Source organism: Neovison vison, chromosome 11, assembly GCF_020171115.1.
Source record: "Neovison vison isolate M4711 chromosome 11, ASM_NN_V1, whole genome shotgun sequence".
NCBI classification, from domain to species: domain Eukaryota; kingdom Metazoa; phylum Chordata; class Mammalia; order Carnivora; family Mustelidae; genus Neogale; species Neogale vison.
Window position 1 is genome coordinate 26,093,055 of NC_058101.1, and position 16,674 is coordinate 26,109,728.

General features: G+C 39.4%; 1 protein-coding gene across 1 annotated transcript in view; it reads left to right on the plus strand.

The window, feature by feature from the left end:
• SCFD2 (sec1 family domain containing 2) overlaps nt 1-16,674 on the plus strand; it is a 446,538-nt gene that overhangs the window by 108,941 nt on the left and 320,923 nt on the right. Inside the window, exon 4 of the mRNA XM_044267869.1 lies at nt 3,903-4,078. Coding sequence (XP_044123804.1) covers nt 3,903-4,078 — 176 coding nt within the window. The remainder of the gene's footprint in view (nt 1-3,902; nt 4,079-16,674) is intronic.

The window sequence follows — 16,674 nt, forward strand, 5'->3', positions numbered from 1 at the left end:
TGTTTTTGAATCAAAGAAACTATTATCTTTGAATTGAACATACGGTTGTTATAATAGAAATCTAAACAGACCTTCTGATGACTTTCTCTGATGATTTTCATTTCTTTTTTTAAAATTTATTTATTTGACAGACAGAGATCACAAGTAGGCAAAGAGGCAGGCAGAGAGAGAGGAGGAAGCAGGCTCCCTGCTGAGCAGAGAGCCCGATGAGGGGCTTGATCCCAGGACCTTGAGATCATGAACGGAGCCAAAGGCAGAGGCTCAACCCACTGAGCCACCGAGGCACGCATGATTTTCACTTCTTGTGGTCTTTCTAAACAACAATTAAATTGCAAATGTGTTGTATGTATTTTGAGCTTAATTCTGTCTCCCTAGTTAAGTAGGCAGGGTTGGAGAGTTTGGCAGTTTTGAATCTTAAAGGGCCTTTCATGCTTCCAAGACATTTTATGTTTTTCCTTAGCAGTATTACTGCAATCATGATTAAGTAATTTTTTGTATAATTGTTTAATGAATATCTCTCTTGATAGACTAAGCTTTATGTGTCCAGGAACGAAATTGCCACCACCAGCAGTACAATGTGTAAACAAGTACATGGAGGTCACGTCAATTGTGAATTGAACCCATTTCACGTGAAAATTTTTTTCACGTATTTAGTGTTAATATTAAATAGGTGTTAGAAGATGTCATTGTATAAACATGTTATCATCTGCACAAAAGGCCTCCACCCCTAAATGAGAATGATATGTAATAGACTGAATTCATTAGAAGGGCATCAAGGAGATATATTTGTCTTCTGTATTTGTTCACTATGAGGACAAAGAGTTTTGTCTGATTTGTTCACAGGTTTATTTCTAACAGCAAGAACAGTGTCTGTCATAAAAATATATGTTGAATCAATGACCTAATAAAAGTAGTGGCACAATTTAATAACAAGAAAGTAAACAACTGGGTGCCTGGGTGGCTCAGTGGGTTAAGCCTCTGCCTTCAGCTCAGGTCATGATCTCAGGGTCCTAGGATTGAGTCCTGAATCTGGCTCTTTGCTCAATGGGGAGCCTGCTTCCCCACTTCTCTCTCTCTGCCTGCCTCTCTGCCTACTTGTGATCTCTCTGTGTCAAATAAATAAATAAAAATTTTTAAAAAAGAAAGTAAACAACCTAATAAAAAATGGGGAAATATTTGAACAGACACTTCACCAAAAAACATATAGCATGGCACATAAGCACATAAAAAGATGGCCAGCATTACTCATCATTAGAAAAATACAAATGGAAGCCACAGTGAGATGTTGCTACCCATGTATTAGAATGACTAAAATAAAAATAAGTGATAAGCGGGGGGGTGGGAGGTTGGGGTACCAGGTGGTGGGTATTATAGAGGGCATGGCTTGCATGGAGCACTGGGTGTGGTGAAAAAATAATGAATAATGTTTTTCTGAAAATAAATAAATTGGAAAAAAAAGTGGTAGTAGCAAGTGCTGGTGAGGACGTGAAGTATTAGAATTCTCATAGGTTGCTGGTGGGACAGGCTGCTTTGGAAATCAGTTTGTCAGTTTCTTACACAGTTAAACATACATTTAGCATATGACCCAGTAATCCCAGGTCTAGAAATTTACCCAAGAAAAATAAAACAATTTGTCCACACACACATACTACCATGAAAACCTGAACCTGGATATTTGTGAAGACTTTATTCATAATTTCTAAGAATTGTAAATAGTCCAAATGATCACTAACTGGTGAATGGATAAATGAATGGCTAGGTAAACTATGGCATATTTATATAATGGAGTATGATTCAGCAAGAAAAGGGAGCATACTATTAATACAGGCAACAGCATGGACAAATATCAAATGCATTAAGCTAAAGTGAAAGAAGCCAGAGTCAAAAGGCTCCAGACTATGTAATTCAATTTTTAGAACATTCTGGAAAAGCTCAAGTATGGGACAGAGATCAGATAAACACAGAGAAGTGCTCATCAGGGCTGCGGTGGAGAAGGAGAATTGACTGCAAAGAGGGGAAGCTCTTTGGAATGATGGAAATGTTCGGTCCCTTGACCGTGACGGTGCTCACCCAACTACATGCATTTGTCACAGCCCCTGGAGCTATACACCAAAGAAGGATGGATTTTACTGTATGTCAATTACACCTTAATAAACCTGACTCAAAACCAGACAAAGAAGAAGGTGACGAGGCTCTTCTCTGTCAGTAGTTAAGCCAGTTGGTCAGTAGCTTGCCACCTTGAGGTTCAGGAATGAACTCAGACTTGATCACGGAACCAAAGAAATGAGTGAGACTTGCTTCGCCACTTATCATGCCACTACTCTTCTTTTTGCTGCAGGCTTATAAGTTTCTTGTGGGGAGGTCTTTAGTTTTTGTGTATTGTGGTCAAAAACCCTTTATTAAGTGATACCTGATATTTAGCGTTGAGAAAGACACTGAATTCCCAGTGCCTCAGGGGGCTCTCACAGGTGGAGCCCATGCCTTGCTTGCCACCGCATAGAGTTGCTATGAGAATCAGAAGATGGCTTGCTTGCGCCATGTGAACTGTAAGGTGCTCAATGAATATAGGGGATTTCATTGCTAAATATTAAACCTAGATGTAATAAGCAAACTTGGATTTCAGGCATTGGAGAGCAACCCACAAGCATAGTGTGGATAAGCTGTGTAGGAAAGATTTACGTGACTCGCATCTATGTTTGGCCCCACTGCAACCTCCCTGTCCGACGGAGAGACTCTGGTGTTCTGGAGTTTTGTCCATAGCAGCCATGAATGGCAGGAATGCAGTTTGACACACTGGACAATGCAAAGTGACTCAGTTAAAGGACTGCCATAGGCAAACTTTGGACTTAAAGGCTCTACAGAGTGAACCTTCAACAGGTGTTTTGCTTTTCTGTACTATCTCTAGTCTTTTATGAGATGCGGCTCTTGTTTTAGTCTAGGTGACCGTTGGGGCACGTGTGCTGTATCGCTCATGCCTGGCGCTTTCTTCTGATGCCTCATCGTCCAGTGTTTTTGCCATCCCAGTTCTCCATAGATTTTTTTATTTCATACAACAGCCAGCTTTGATCATCATGAATTTTGTCATGAACCCACTGATCTCAGTGGTGAGGTTTGAGCCACAGTCGTAACAGACTTCTCTTCTTACTTTCTAAACATACACACACCATTAGAAATTTTGCCTTTTTGCTTTTTAAATCAGTATGCACTCTTCTTGGGGAGCCACGCCATGTTGAGCTCACCAGATACTTATAGGATGACTTTGAGAACTTACTTGTGGGCATTGCGCAATTATAAAATAAGTTCTACTAGTAATACGGCCTTGGCCAGATCACTTAATATCTGTTTCTTTCCGTGTGTGTGTGTGTGTGTGTGTGTGTGTTTAATTTTTTTAATTTTTATTTATTTACTTTTTAAAGATTTATTCATTTATTTTTAGAGTGAAAGAGAGCGTGAGTGGGGGGACAAAAAGAGAGAGGGTCTCATGTATTCTTCTTGCTGAGCGTGGAGCTTCAGGCGGAGCCTGATCTTATGACCCTGAGATCACGACCTGAAGTGAAACCAAGAGTCAGACACTTAACCAACTGTGTGCCACCCAGGTGCCCCAGTTTGTTTGTTTTTTTTAAGTGGGCTCCGTGAACACACACCTCTGAGATCAAGACCCGAGCTGAGATCAAGAGTCGGATGCTTAACTGACTGAGCCACTCAGGCGCCCCTGTTTCTTTACCTGTGAAAGGCAGGAAATAACTTCACATTTGCTCCTGTCACCATGTTGTTGTAAGAATCACAATAGCTTAGGAAAGCTTACAGCCAACTCCGAAATTCTGTGCCAATATGAGGCAGTAATGTTATTAATGGCATTCTTGTCATGAGTTTACTACTGATAGATTATTATGTTTCTCCAGGGAGAGTCACTCCAGGGCAGCTCATGTCCTATATTCAGCTCTTCAAGAACAACCTCAAAGCTTTAGTGAATCACTGTGGACTCCTACAGCTTGGACTGGCCACAGTTCAAACTCTGAAACACCCGCAGACTGCTAAGTGGGACAACTTTCTGGCTTTTGAAAGACTCCTCCTCCAGGTATGTTGCTGTGGGAGGTTCATGGGATATTAATAATTAAAATGGTCACTTCTGGGGGGGGGACTTTGATATTTGTCTTAGTATTAAGTCTTATAGTTGACGTATACTCTATATCATATTCTCTAAGAGCCTCCAAATTAAAATTACAGTAGAAATTTTCCATACCTATGTCTTTTTATTTTTTGTTTTGTTTTGTTTTTGGACAGTGACATCTGTGGCATCTCACTCACTACCAAGAATCTTTTTTGAGCATTTGACCAATCTCTTTTCAGTTTTATACCATTTGGACCTTTCTTGATCCTCATGGTATCTTTATTCAATCTTTGCTACTCTCCTTGCTAACTATTACTACTATTTACATTTCTTCTGACACTAACTAGTCTCTAATCCTCAAACAACATATAGCACGTGGCTTAAAATGATGCTTAATAAAAGATGGAGGAAGACAAATTACACTGTGAATGTAGTGAATTTGAAGTGATTTGTATGGGGTGAGGACCTTTTCATTCCATACAATGAGGACCTTGATGAAATATTTTCATGGAAAACTTAAACATCCCTCTCCTTCTGCCTCTCCCTCTACTTGTGCTCTATTTCTTTCTCTCTCACATGAGAAAATAAAAGCTTTTAAAAAAACAAAAATTATAAAGCATTTCAAACTGAGATAAAATAATATGACATATCTATTTGTACTCTCCACACTGACTCAATATAATTTATCCATTTTTAATATTTTTTAAAATCCTTTTTTAATATTTTTTAAATCCTTTCTCATTAAAGAAATAAAACTAGAAATAAGGTTGAAACATCTCTGATACTTATACCCTTCCTTGCTCTGATTCTCCTTTTTTTCCTTTCTTTGCTTCTGTATTTTTATTAAATACTTCCTTATTCATAAATAATATAAACTATTGTGCTCTGGGTTTTACTTTTTATGTAAGTAATATTGTACTATATTCCTAAACAACCTGTGTTTTCCTCTCAACATTCTATTTTATTTTTTTAAGATTTTATTTATATTATATTATACAGAGAGAGAGATCACAAGTAAGCACAGAGTCAGGCAGAGAGGGAGGGGGAAGCAGGCTCTCTGCTCAGCAGAGAGCCTGATGCGGGGCTTGATCCCAGGACCCTGAGATCATGACCTGAGCCAAAGGCAGAGGCTTAACCCACTGAGCCACCAAGGCACACCTCAACATTCTATTTTAAAGATAATTCAAGTTGACATATATAGATCTAGTTCATTTATTTAAACTATGCCATACTATTTGATTGTATGTGTGTGTGTGGAGAGGGAGAGAGAGGAAAAAAAAGAAGAAGAAAAAAGAAGAAAGAATGTGGTGAATATCCTAGACCATGTGTTTTGGTGTACATGTGAAAGAGTTTCTCTAGGACACATATCGTGGAAAGGATGTTAGATTAATGACCATGCATATTGTTGAATTTACTAAATATTAATAAAGTGATCACCAATGAGGTGGACCTAGTCGACCCTTCTGCTGGGCATGGATGACATTTGGTTTCCCCACATAGTGTCAGGACTCAGTCTTATCAAATTAAAACATTTTTAATAGTGGGTCTATAAGTAATGGTGGGTCTATTAGGAATCATGGGTCTATTATTAATAGTGCTATTTCTTTATATAAGTTTGCAATTCTTTGACTACTGATGAGGTTGAGCATCTTTTATAGTATATATGGACTCCTCAGTTTTCCTCTTCTGTCAATTGCTCATTCTTACACTGTGCCCATTTTTATCTGTTGGGTAACAGAAGCACTGTCTTATATCATGCAAATACTTCTCTGAGGCTGTGGTGTGTCTTTCAACTTTAATGCCAGTATATTGTACAAAAGTTTAAAAATTTGATGTAGTCTAGCTGATTAATGTTATCCTTTATGATTTGTGCTTATTTGTATTTTATATTAGAAATCTATTTCTTTTTTTTTAATCTTTTTTTTTTTTAAAGATTTTATTTATTTATTTGACAGACAGAGATCACAAGTAGGCAGAGAGGCAGGCAGAGAGAGGAGGAAGCAGGCTCTCTGCTGAGCAGAGAGCCCGATGTGGGGCTCGATCCCAGGACCCTGAGATCATGACCTGAGCCGAAGGCAGAGGCTTTAACCCACTGAGCCACCCAGGCGCCCCTAGAAATCTATTTCTAATCCTAATTTCAAAACATATTATTCTGTATTTTCGGCTAAAAATTAACTTTTGACATTTGACATCTTAATCCACATGGAATTTATTTTTGTTTATGGTGTTATTCAGATCTAGCTTTCTGTTCTTCTGTATGGATAGTCTAGTCTTCCCACACTGTTTATGGAATACTCCACTGTATCATAAGTTACTTACCTAAGAGTCATTTTCCTATTTCTAATGTTGTCAGAACACCAGTTTTGTTCTAGTGTCTACACCTTTCCCAAATGATTCAAGCAAATCCTGATTGCTCTCAGAGTACGCCGGCATGGTCATTTCCCTACCTAATGATTAGTTTAGCAGTTTAAGCCAAACACAGGCAAAGGGTAGTTTGCTAGAAGTGTTTCTAGGAAAGATTTTCTTTTGCCCTGACAGAATATACATAATGAAGAAACAATCACCTTTTTCTGCTTTTTGATGTACGTTTATGACATGAGCATTTTGTGATAATAAAGGGAACTCACTGAGATCCTGAGGAAGATAGATGGAACCTGGATCTTTGATGACTTTGAACCCTAGTTCAAATATCTTATTTTGTGACATAATAATTGTTCTTCTCATTGTGTGAGCCACTTAAAAAATGTTGGTTTTCTCGGGGCACTTGGATGGCTCAGTGGGTTAAGCATCTGCCTTTGGCTTACTTCATGGTCCCAGGGTCTTGGGATCGAGTCCTTCATTGGTCTCCCTGCTCAGCGGGGAGCCTGTTTCTCCCTTCCAGTCATGTTCTCTCTCTCTCTCTCTCTCTTTCAAATAAACAAATACGATCTTTTAAAAAAATGTTGGTTTTTTTTGTTATTTGGAGCCGAAAGATATTCATCTTTTTTTTTAAAAGATTTTATTTATTTATTTGACAGAGAGAAATCACAAGTAGATGGAGAGGCAGGCAGAGAGAGAGAGAGAGGGAAGCAGGCTCCCTGCTGAGCAGAGAGCCCGATGCGGGACTCGATCCCAGGACCCTGAGATCATGACCTGAGCCGAAGGCAGCGACTTAACACACTGAGCCACCCAGGCGCCCCAAGATATTCATCTTTTTCCTACTGATATGTAAAATACTAAAATACCACATAACGGTGGGTTTATTTCTCAGTTTCTAGTTGGTTCCAGTGGCCAGTTCATCTACCACAGAATTAATACCACAGTGTTTTAAAATCAACATGTCCAGTTTTTTGCTTTTCTTTATAAGAGGGGATTATTAGATTTATTTGTGAGTAGATTTTAATACCACTGTGAACTGAATTCAGTTTTCTGACTGTCTGTTGCTGGCATATAGGGATACTCTTCACTTCTGCCTGGTGATCACATGTCCATCAACTTCGCATTGGCATTTGTGTTTGTTTCTTCCTTTCTACACTTTCTTGATACCACTTTCTTTTTTAGTGCTCTGACCAGATACTTGGACACTGTTCAAAAGAGGCAGTGAAAAGAGGCTTCTTCATCTTATTCCTGACTTGAAAGAATGTTCTAAAATATTACCATGAAATATTATGTGCTTTTTTTTCTCTAACTGGGCTGAGAAAGTTCCTTCCTAATCCTAGTTTACTGAGTCGTTTTGTTTTTGTTTTTGTTTTTTTCTTATCTTGCATGAGTGTGAATTTCATTTCTAAATTCATTATGAATTTTTTTAGATGACTATGTCAGGTTTTTTCTTCCTTAATTGTTAGTGTGGTGAATTTATAATTTTTTATTTTTTTTTCAGTGTTCCAAGATTCATTGTTTATGCACCACACCCACTGCTCCATGCAATATGTGCCCTCCTTAATACCCACCACCAGGATCACCTAACCCCTTACCCCCCATCCCCTCCAGAACCCTCAGTTTGTTTCTCAGAGTCCACAATCTCTCATGCTTCATCTCCCCCTCCAATTTCCCACAATTCATTTTCCTTTCTTTCTCTTAATGTCCTCCATGTTATTCCTTATGTTCCACAAGTAAATGAAACCATATGATAATTGACTTTCTCTGCTTGACTTATTTCACTCAGCATAATCTCCTCCAGTCCCATCCATGTTGATTCAAAAGTTGGGTATTCATCCTTTCTGATGGCTGAGTAATATTCCATTGTGTATATGGACCATATCTTCTTTATCCATTAGTCTGTTGAAGGGCATCTTGGCTCTTCCCATAATTTGACGACTGTGGCCATTGCTGCTATGAACACTAGGGTACAGATGGCCCTTCTTTTCACTACATCTGTATCTTCGGGGTAAATACTCAGTAGTGCAATTGCAGAGTCATAGGGTAGCTTTATTTTTAATTTCTTAAGGAACTTCCACACTGTTTCCCAAAGTGGCTGCATCAACTTGATTTCCTACCCACAGTGTAAGAGGGTTTCCCTTTCTCCGCATCCTCTCCAACACTTGTTGTTTACTGTATTGTTAATTTTGGCCATTCTAACTGGTGTAAGGTGGTATCTCAGTGTGGTTTTGGTTTGAATCTCCCTGATGGCTAATGATGATGAACATTTTTTCATTGTCTGTTAGCCATTCGTATGTCTTCTTTGGATAATTGTCTGTTCACATCTTCTGCCCATTTTTTGACGTGATTATCTGTTTTTTTGGGTGTTGAGTTTGAGGAGTTATTTATAATTTTTTATGTTAAATAATTATTATTGCATTCCTGGATAAGCTCAGCTTGGTCTTACACACACACACACACACACACACACACACACATACACACAGCTGGATTTGGTTTGCTAATACTTTACTTAGCTATTTTCATTTATGCTTATAGGTGAGATTAACATTTAATTTTTCTTTATTGTGCTGCTGACAAAGGTTATGGTAGTTTTTTTTAAAATCAGGGTGAGTTTCATTTTTGTATTTTCTGGAGCTGTTTATCTAAAAAAGGAATCACAGTTGCTCAACAGTGAAATATCTCTAAGGAATCATGTCAACATAGCTTTGTTTTTGTTAGATTTAGATTTTTATTGCCAATTTAATTATTTAAATGTTTCTAGACCTAGTTAATTCTTCTGTTTCCTCTTGATATTGTTTTGGTAGTTTATATTAGCTTAAATCAGCTATTCATTTTTATTTTCAAATTTATTGGCATAAATTTATTCATAGAATTTTCATAAGAATTTAAATCTCCTTTGAATACATAGTTGTGTCCCATTTTTAAATGCCTAATATTTTTATTGTGCTCACTTTGGTCTTATTTTGGTCAGTATTAGCAGAATTTTATGAATCATTCTAAAGATTGATCTATCTCTGCATCTGTCGATCTCCTCTATACCTCTGCCTGTACCTGTTAAAGGCCAGGGATTCATACAAATGCCCCAATTCTAACCGAATACCACAAGGTTACTGTAGTGTTCTCCCTTTCTGTATTTGTAGCGTTCCTGTCTGACAGTGAAGAACCTTGTCCCATCATCCTCAACATACTTAATGATGTGATAAATTCCCCCACATGTAACCAATCTTCCATTGGAGGTGCCTCCCCTCTCATGCCCTCTGCACCTCACCTGGGCTCTGTCTTCCTGCTGCTGGCCATGGCCAAGTCCACATAGATACTCTCTTTCCTTTCACATGCAGGCAGCCCTCCTGAAACCCTCACATAGATGCTCTTCTCATGTTACTTGAGCTCTGCCATCTTGCCCTGTGCTACCCCTGCCTCGCCCTCGTGCATGGGTGCCCTTCTCACTCTCTGAGGCTCCATGACCCCCCAGCAGGCCCCACTGCTGCTCCCCTGACACTAATGCCTCCTCGCTCTGCAGGCTCTGGGCCTCCTACAAAACTGCCGTGGCGACTCCCCTGTTTAGATGCTGTCACCTCCCTGCTCAGGCTGACAGCGTCTTGGGGATATTCTTCTCCTCCAACCTCTGATGAATGCTTTTCTCACCTCCTTTGATTCTGACAACCCATATAGGCCTGTTGCTTCATTTTCCCCCACATCCTGTGCCCCTTCCCCACCATGCCCTCCTCACAGCACAGGGGCCTTGATAGACTTTTTGACCATCCTCCCCCCATTCCCATCCACTTTGCTCAGGTTCTTATACCTTGCACTGGGGCCTCACTACTTCCAGCTTCCACGTGGATGTCCTCTCTATCCTCTTGAGGTTCCAGCATTGCTGGGCTCTGCCACCCATCATGTAAAGATGCCTTCCTTACCCTCCTTTGGTAGCGACAGCCTGCACTGGGGCTTCCACCCCACCCATGGATACCCTTTTCATTCCTTTGGGCTCTGATAACCTGCTCTAGGCCTCTTCTCCAATTCCTTTCCTCCTCACTGCCCTACCACACAGACAAAGCCCTCACCCTTTGTTTCCCCCAGCTCCAAAATCTAACAAAAGTGTTTCAAAATAAGGCAGAGCAGTGTTCTCTGAGGAACAATAATCTTTCAACTCAATAGAGGTTCCTGAAGAAAATTGACACAGTTTTAATTCCAACCCATCTTATATTTATAATTAATTTTTAGAATCCTGGTCCATATTAGACTGCCTCAGATGTGACCACAAGACTTGGTGTGGTTCTTTCAGCAAATAGAAAGGAATAAAAACACTGGGAAAAAGAAGTAAGCATTTAAAATGCCAAAACCCTACTTTTATCGTAATTGCACATTGCCTAGGCAAGCCATGTGTTCTCGGTCATTTCTGGGTCCTTGTGAGTTAGTGCTTTAGCATAGGCAACCTTGCCGACGGGCCATCCTCACGGCTCCTGTTTATAGCCGTGCTTACTTTATATAGTTTACGCTTAGCCATTAGTGTAACAGGTCCTAATACATGGTGAGCTGTCCCTTTTACGGACTTCGGTTTGAAAGTAGAGCATCTAAGTCTATTTTGAACGTGAGGGTGGCTCCTAGTTTTTCCCGAAGACCTTGAGAGCCACCTAGATGCAAATCTCAGCCAGCATGGAGGGTTGCTTATTTCTTTGGTGTCTCATTTCCACCACTGTCTACCAGGCCACTATCACCAGGACCTCAATGTTGACTTTATAACTAACATTATAGACAATCTTGGTTAAGAAAAAGAAATCAGTCCTGGAAATCTATAATCCAACACAGGTCACCGCCTTTCCTCTACACTACCATCTCTCAGTTCGGTGGTTTTGGCAATTTTGTGACAAAGCAGCAACAGATCCTAGTACAATTCATAAGACTTATGTTTGGCTGAGGCTTCTGAAAATGACAGAAAGAGAGTGTTATTTTCTCAGAAGGGAAACTATTTTGAGTGTTGTTGGGACAAATCTAATATTTATCAGCAGTGAATGTGCTTTTCAAAACCAAAGGAGATAAAATATCCTCTGAAATCCTTTTCCTTTCCCTTATCTCCAGGGTCCAAAATCACAGTCTGTGTTTTAGGCGTTTGGTACATGTTTGCTCATTAAGAGAGAATTGTTTCTGTTTCAAGTTTAAAAGGTAGAAAAGAGCAAATTTAACCTGAACATGGATACAGTTTTGATGCTATTAATGAATGTATTCACTTTTAAGAGTAGCTTTGCTTTTTTTTTTTAAAATCAAAGTATGGATTTACTTAATTTGGGTGGTAGCCTACAAAGAATTTTCATAGTATAGCAAGAAAGTTTGATTTAATCACCTCATCTAATTAGGATTAAATTGCTTACCTCCTGGTGTTTGTTATTGTTAGGACTGAGTAAAATTATGTATGTCCATCACTAAGTGGAGTGTTTGGCATGGAGTAAGTGCTCAGTAAATAGTAGTTGTTATTTATTCTTTCAGTTGAACCAGAAATATTACAAATGCCAATTTATTTTATGTGAGCAATGCCTTTAACATACTCTCACCTAGACTTTGTATTTTTAACTTAAAACTTGTTCAGGAAAAATGAGGTTTTTACTTAGAAAAATATTGCTGACTTTTTATATTTACTGTTGAATAACGTTTCACAGCATCTTTCTTTATAAGTCTAGATGTAAATCCAATAGTTTCTATAATGCATATCTTTATCCTTTTTTTATTAAGTTCAATTAGCCAACTCAGAGTACATCATTAGTTTCTGATGTAGTCTTCAATAATGCATTAGTTGCATATAACACCCATGTCTACAATGCAAATCTGATGTTTTCACGGTGATTGTCACAAAGAAAAACTTTATTGACCATAATTTATCATGGCTATGGAACAGTAGCAAACTCTGTGTAGAAGAGGGAACTGGGTTTATACTACCTAAAAACCGGCCTTATACATATGTGTTATCTATCTCCAGTTAGTTCTTAAGGCATAATTTTTATTTACAAGTTAAAAAATCCAACTTGGGGGCTTAAGTGGGTAGGAGAAGAATAAATGAAACAAGATGGGATTGGGAGGGAGACAAACCATAAGTGACTCTTAATCTCACAAAACAAACTGAGGGTTGCTGGGGCGAGGGGGGTTGGGAGAAGGGGGGTGGGGTTATGGACATTGGGGAGGGTATGTGCTTTGATGAGTGCTGTGAAGTGTGTAAACCTGGCGATTCACAGACCTGTACCCTGGGGATAAAAATATATGTTTATAAAAAAATAAAAATTTAAAAAAAATCCAACTTGGAAAGTGATTTTTAAATACAAATGAGTTGCAAAGCCATTCAAGATAACCGAGGTACATGTTGCTTAGTTTTAAATTCTACCTGAAAAGTAAGCATGCTACTGCACTAATGAAAAGTAAGCATGCTACTGCAATGCTTTGCAGTGAAAAGTAAGCATGCTACTGCACTAATTGTCAAAGAAATTTTTAATGGGTAGAGTGAGTTCTTTTTATGACATACTAAATTTCAGAATATCTCTGCTACAACAAATCAGATTTCCCTAAGTAAGTAAGTGTCTGCCTGTGCTATAACACATTGGGGGTTTACCTTCCCAGTCCTTTAGAGCTTGCATGTTGTCCCCAGCCTTGTGGCGTGGCTTGGAGGCATAATGCCTCATTTCAGTTCCATGCCTGACCTCACCCACACCATGGGAGGTCCTGTTTTGTTACGATTTTTCACTTGCAAAAGTATTGGTGACATTATGTGGCTAAAGAGTGAGTAAGAGACAGAAAAAGATGATCCCCAAAGTCAGACCTGAGTGTCATTTATAGATTATAGATTTTTCATAGGGTTTTTCCTGAGGAGGAAAATTATGGACCATGTTTAAAAGAAAACTTCTTATTTCTTTTAATACTACTCTCAACATTTCTGGCAACAAACGTGTAGAGATTTTCCTATACCAATCAGTTCTCAACTCCAGACTGCAATTGGGTGTCCTACATTTCAGTCATGATACTAACGACATGGGGCCAGGGCAGATGCCCTGGGGTACAGGGTGGGTCCCACTAGACTGCCCCCCCACTTCAAATACCAATTTCAAGTCTGGGCTTCTCATACTTCTGATCAACCAGTTATATATTGGGTCTTCCATGACCCCCTCCTTGGGTTTGATAATTTGCTATAGTGGCTCAGAGAACCCAGGGATACATTTATTTAAGTATACCAGTTTTTTTGTTTTTGTTTTGTTTTGTTTGTTTGTTTGTTTTCAATTTGTTTATTTTCAGAAAAACAGCATTCATTATTTTTTCACCACACCCAGTGCTCCATGCAATCCGTGCCCTCTATAATACCCACCACCTGGTACCCCAACCTCCCACCCCCCCTCCCCGCCACTTCAAACCCTTCAGATTGTTTTTCAGAGTCCATAGTCTCTCGTGGTTCACCTCCCCTTCCAATTTACCCCAACTCCCTTCTCCTCTCTAACACCCTTGTCCTCCATGCTATTTTTTATGCTCCACAAATAAGTGAAATCATATGATAATTGACTCTCTCTGCTTGACTTATTTCACTCAGCATCATCTCTTCCAGTCCCGTCCATGTTGCTACAAAAGTTGGGTATTCATTCTTTCTGATGGAGGCATACTACTCCATAGTGTATATGGACCACATCTTCCTTATACCAGTTTATTTTAAAGGATATTACAAAGGATAAAGATGAAATTCAGATTAAGAGGTATCTAGGGTGAGGTCTGGAAGGCTCTTTAGTGCAGGAGATTCTGTCCCCCTGCGGTTGGGATGTGCCACCCTCCCAGCACATGGGTGTGTACCAACCCCAAAGCTGTGTACTTGAGGGATTTTTATGGAGGCTTCATTGCGTAGGCATGATTGATTGACTCAGTCTCTAGCCCCTCCCCCTTTCCCTGGAGGATGGGGATGAGGTTTAAAGTTCCAAGCTTCCACTCATGGCTTGGTCTTTCTGGTTACCAGTCCCTGGGAGATATCTAGGAATCCACCAAGAGTTACCTCATTAAAACAAAAGATGCTCCTATCACCCAGAAAATTCCAATGGATTTAGGAGTTCCATGTCCCAGGATCCAGGGTCAAAGATCAAATATGAGAATAAACGATGCTCTTAGCATCCCTATTGCTCAGGAAGATACAAGGATGTAGAAGCTTTATGCCAGGAACTGGGGGAAGAGACTAAAAACATTTTTTGTATGATGTCACAGTGCTTTTCACAGTAATTATCATATGGTTTCACAGTATCACATCAAAAATGACGACAGAGGCAAGTATTAGAAAGCATCAAGTTTCCCCCACTCCCGATTTCCATGAGGAAGGGCTTTTCCTAGGCATGCTCTTAGTCTGTTTCTGACCCTTTACAGCCTCTTGGGAAGAGGGGTGGTTTTTCTGGTTGGCAAATTTGAGATGATTGAACTGGCTCAACTCTGCCTTTCCTCTTCTCGAGAGGGGCTCTGCCCATGGAGAGCACTGTGGTTCTCTGCTCTTTCAGGACCAGAATCTGCCACTCCTCTTACTCTTTAGAGCCCACTGGCAGGCAAGGAGCAGGTGCTGTACTCTGGGTCTTCATGGGAGGCCTCACCTTGTAAGAGCTTGCCTCTGACCTGGAGAAAAAGCCTGCCTGGTTCTGGAGCTCCAAAGGAACGAGGCAACTTGACTAACAGACCTAACGTTTTACCACCCAGGCTGGCCTTTATCATTAATAATAGTGATGTTTGGACTTAGTAAAGCAGACTTTACTAAGGTCTGCTTTATTTCCCAATTTGTTCAGAAACATGCTTGGGAAGGGGGGTGCTGGGTTTCTTGGTGGCCCCCTTGGAGAGCCCTGCTATAATCAGCAGTTGTTTTGAATGAAGTGTCTTCAGTATTTTTGGAGAAGAGTTAGATGGGGATTTATCAGTTACCTCTTTGGACATTTGTATTAAGCAGTTGTTACAAAGAGAGGTAGGAAGGAGATTGTGACATAATACAGAGGACAATTTTCTTTTTTACAACTAGTTTGAAAATAGCAAAGGTAATTTTCCATTCTGAAAACAAATGGGACAGACTTGGTCAGAAGAATACTACCATTTCTCATGGATTCTAAGATGTCCATTTTTTTCACATTTTAGTATTTCTGAAATTAGAATGCATCCTGAAATTCATGGTATTTCTTAGTTTAGTGGCAGTATTCTGTTTCTTGCTGGAAGCATATAAAATAATGGTGTGTGTTATCATCAGGGGTATCTTTAAGTCAAGAAAAGGGGGCTTTGAAGGTAGGAAGTAGATGGAAAATCCCCCAGCCCTTAGGTCTGACTTGGTGTCTTCCTGACTGCCGTGTTGCTCACGGTTTAAATAGTGTCATTGGAGAGATAGTTTGCCTTCGCTGGCTGTGAGTATGACAAAAGGTTTGTTCCTTGGGGTATTCATTTCACTTTAGCACCTTTTGTAAGTTGAGGAGGTAATTTTTTTTCACCAAGCCTGTACCTAGTGAACTATGCTGTGAATACATCAGAACTATTTAAGTGACACTGAACTTTTGCCTAGTCTCTTTGAGGATCAGGGGTAGATGCTTTGGGGTTGACCTCTAGGGCTGGCACTATGAGGTCTTAGGTTAAGGTTTTTCTCAGTGGATTCTTGATAGCTCAACAATGTGTTGACTTAACTTGGGTCTCCATAGTGAAATATAACTTGTCTAATATTTTAAATGTAAAAACAGTGCCTTTAAATTATTAAAAATCATGAAAGATTATCTTAGTTAAAATAAACCCATGATTAGTATCTTCAAGCAATACTAATGTACAAAATTTAATTATTGAATTTGCTTATTTTTTACCTGTTTTATACGTAACTCATTTTGATTAAAAACACCCGAGACATTTTATTCACAACTACTGATCATTCATTTCGAACCAAAATTTAGTAAGAACAAGAGACCTGAAATTAGTTAACTTTATTTAAGAGATATAAACACTAAGAAGCACTATTTAAAACAGGTGAAAAAAATAACTTCCAAATACAAAGATTGCATGGTCTCTCAACGTTCCTAACCATTGGCTTTGTTTATCCTCCTTTCTCTGTAAATTGCTCCAAGGCCTCTTCTCACGGTGTTGGAGTGCTCCACATTATTCCCAGCTCTTAGGTATTAACTTCAATATCAAGTCCAACATCTCCTCTTCCCAGGCACACCCGCAGGCACACGCGAACACGTGCACGC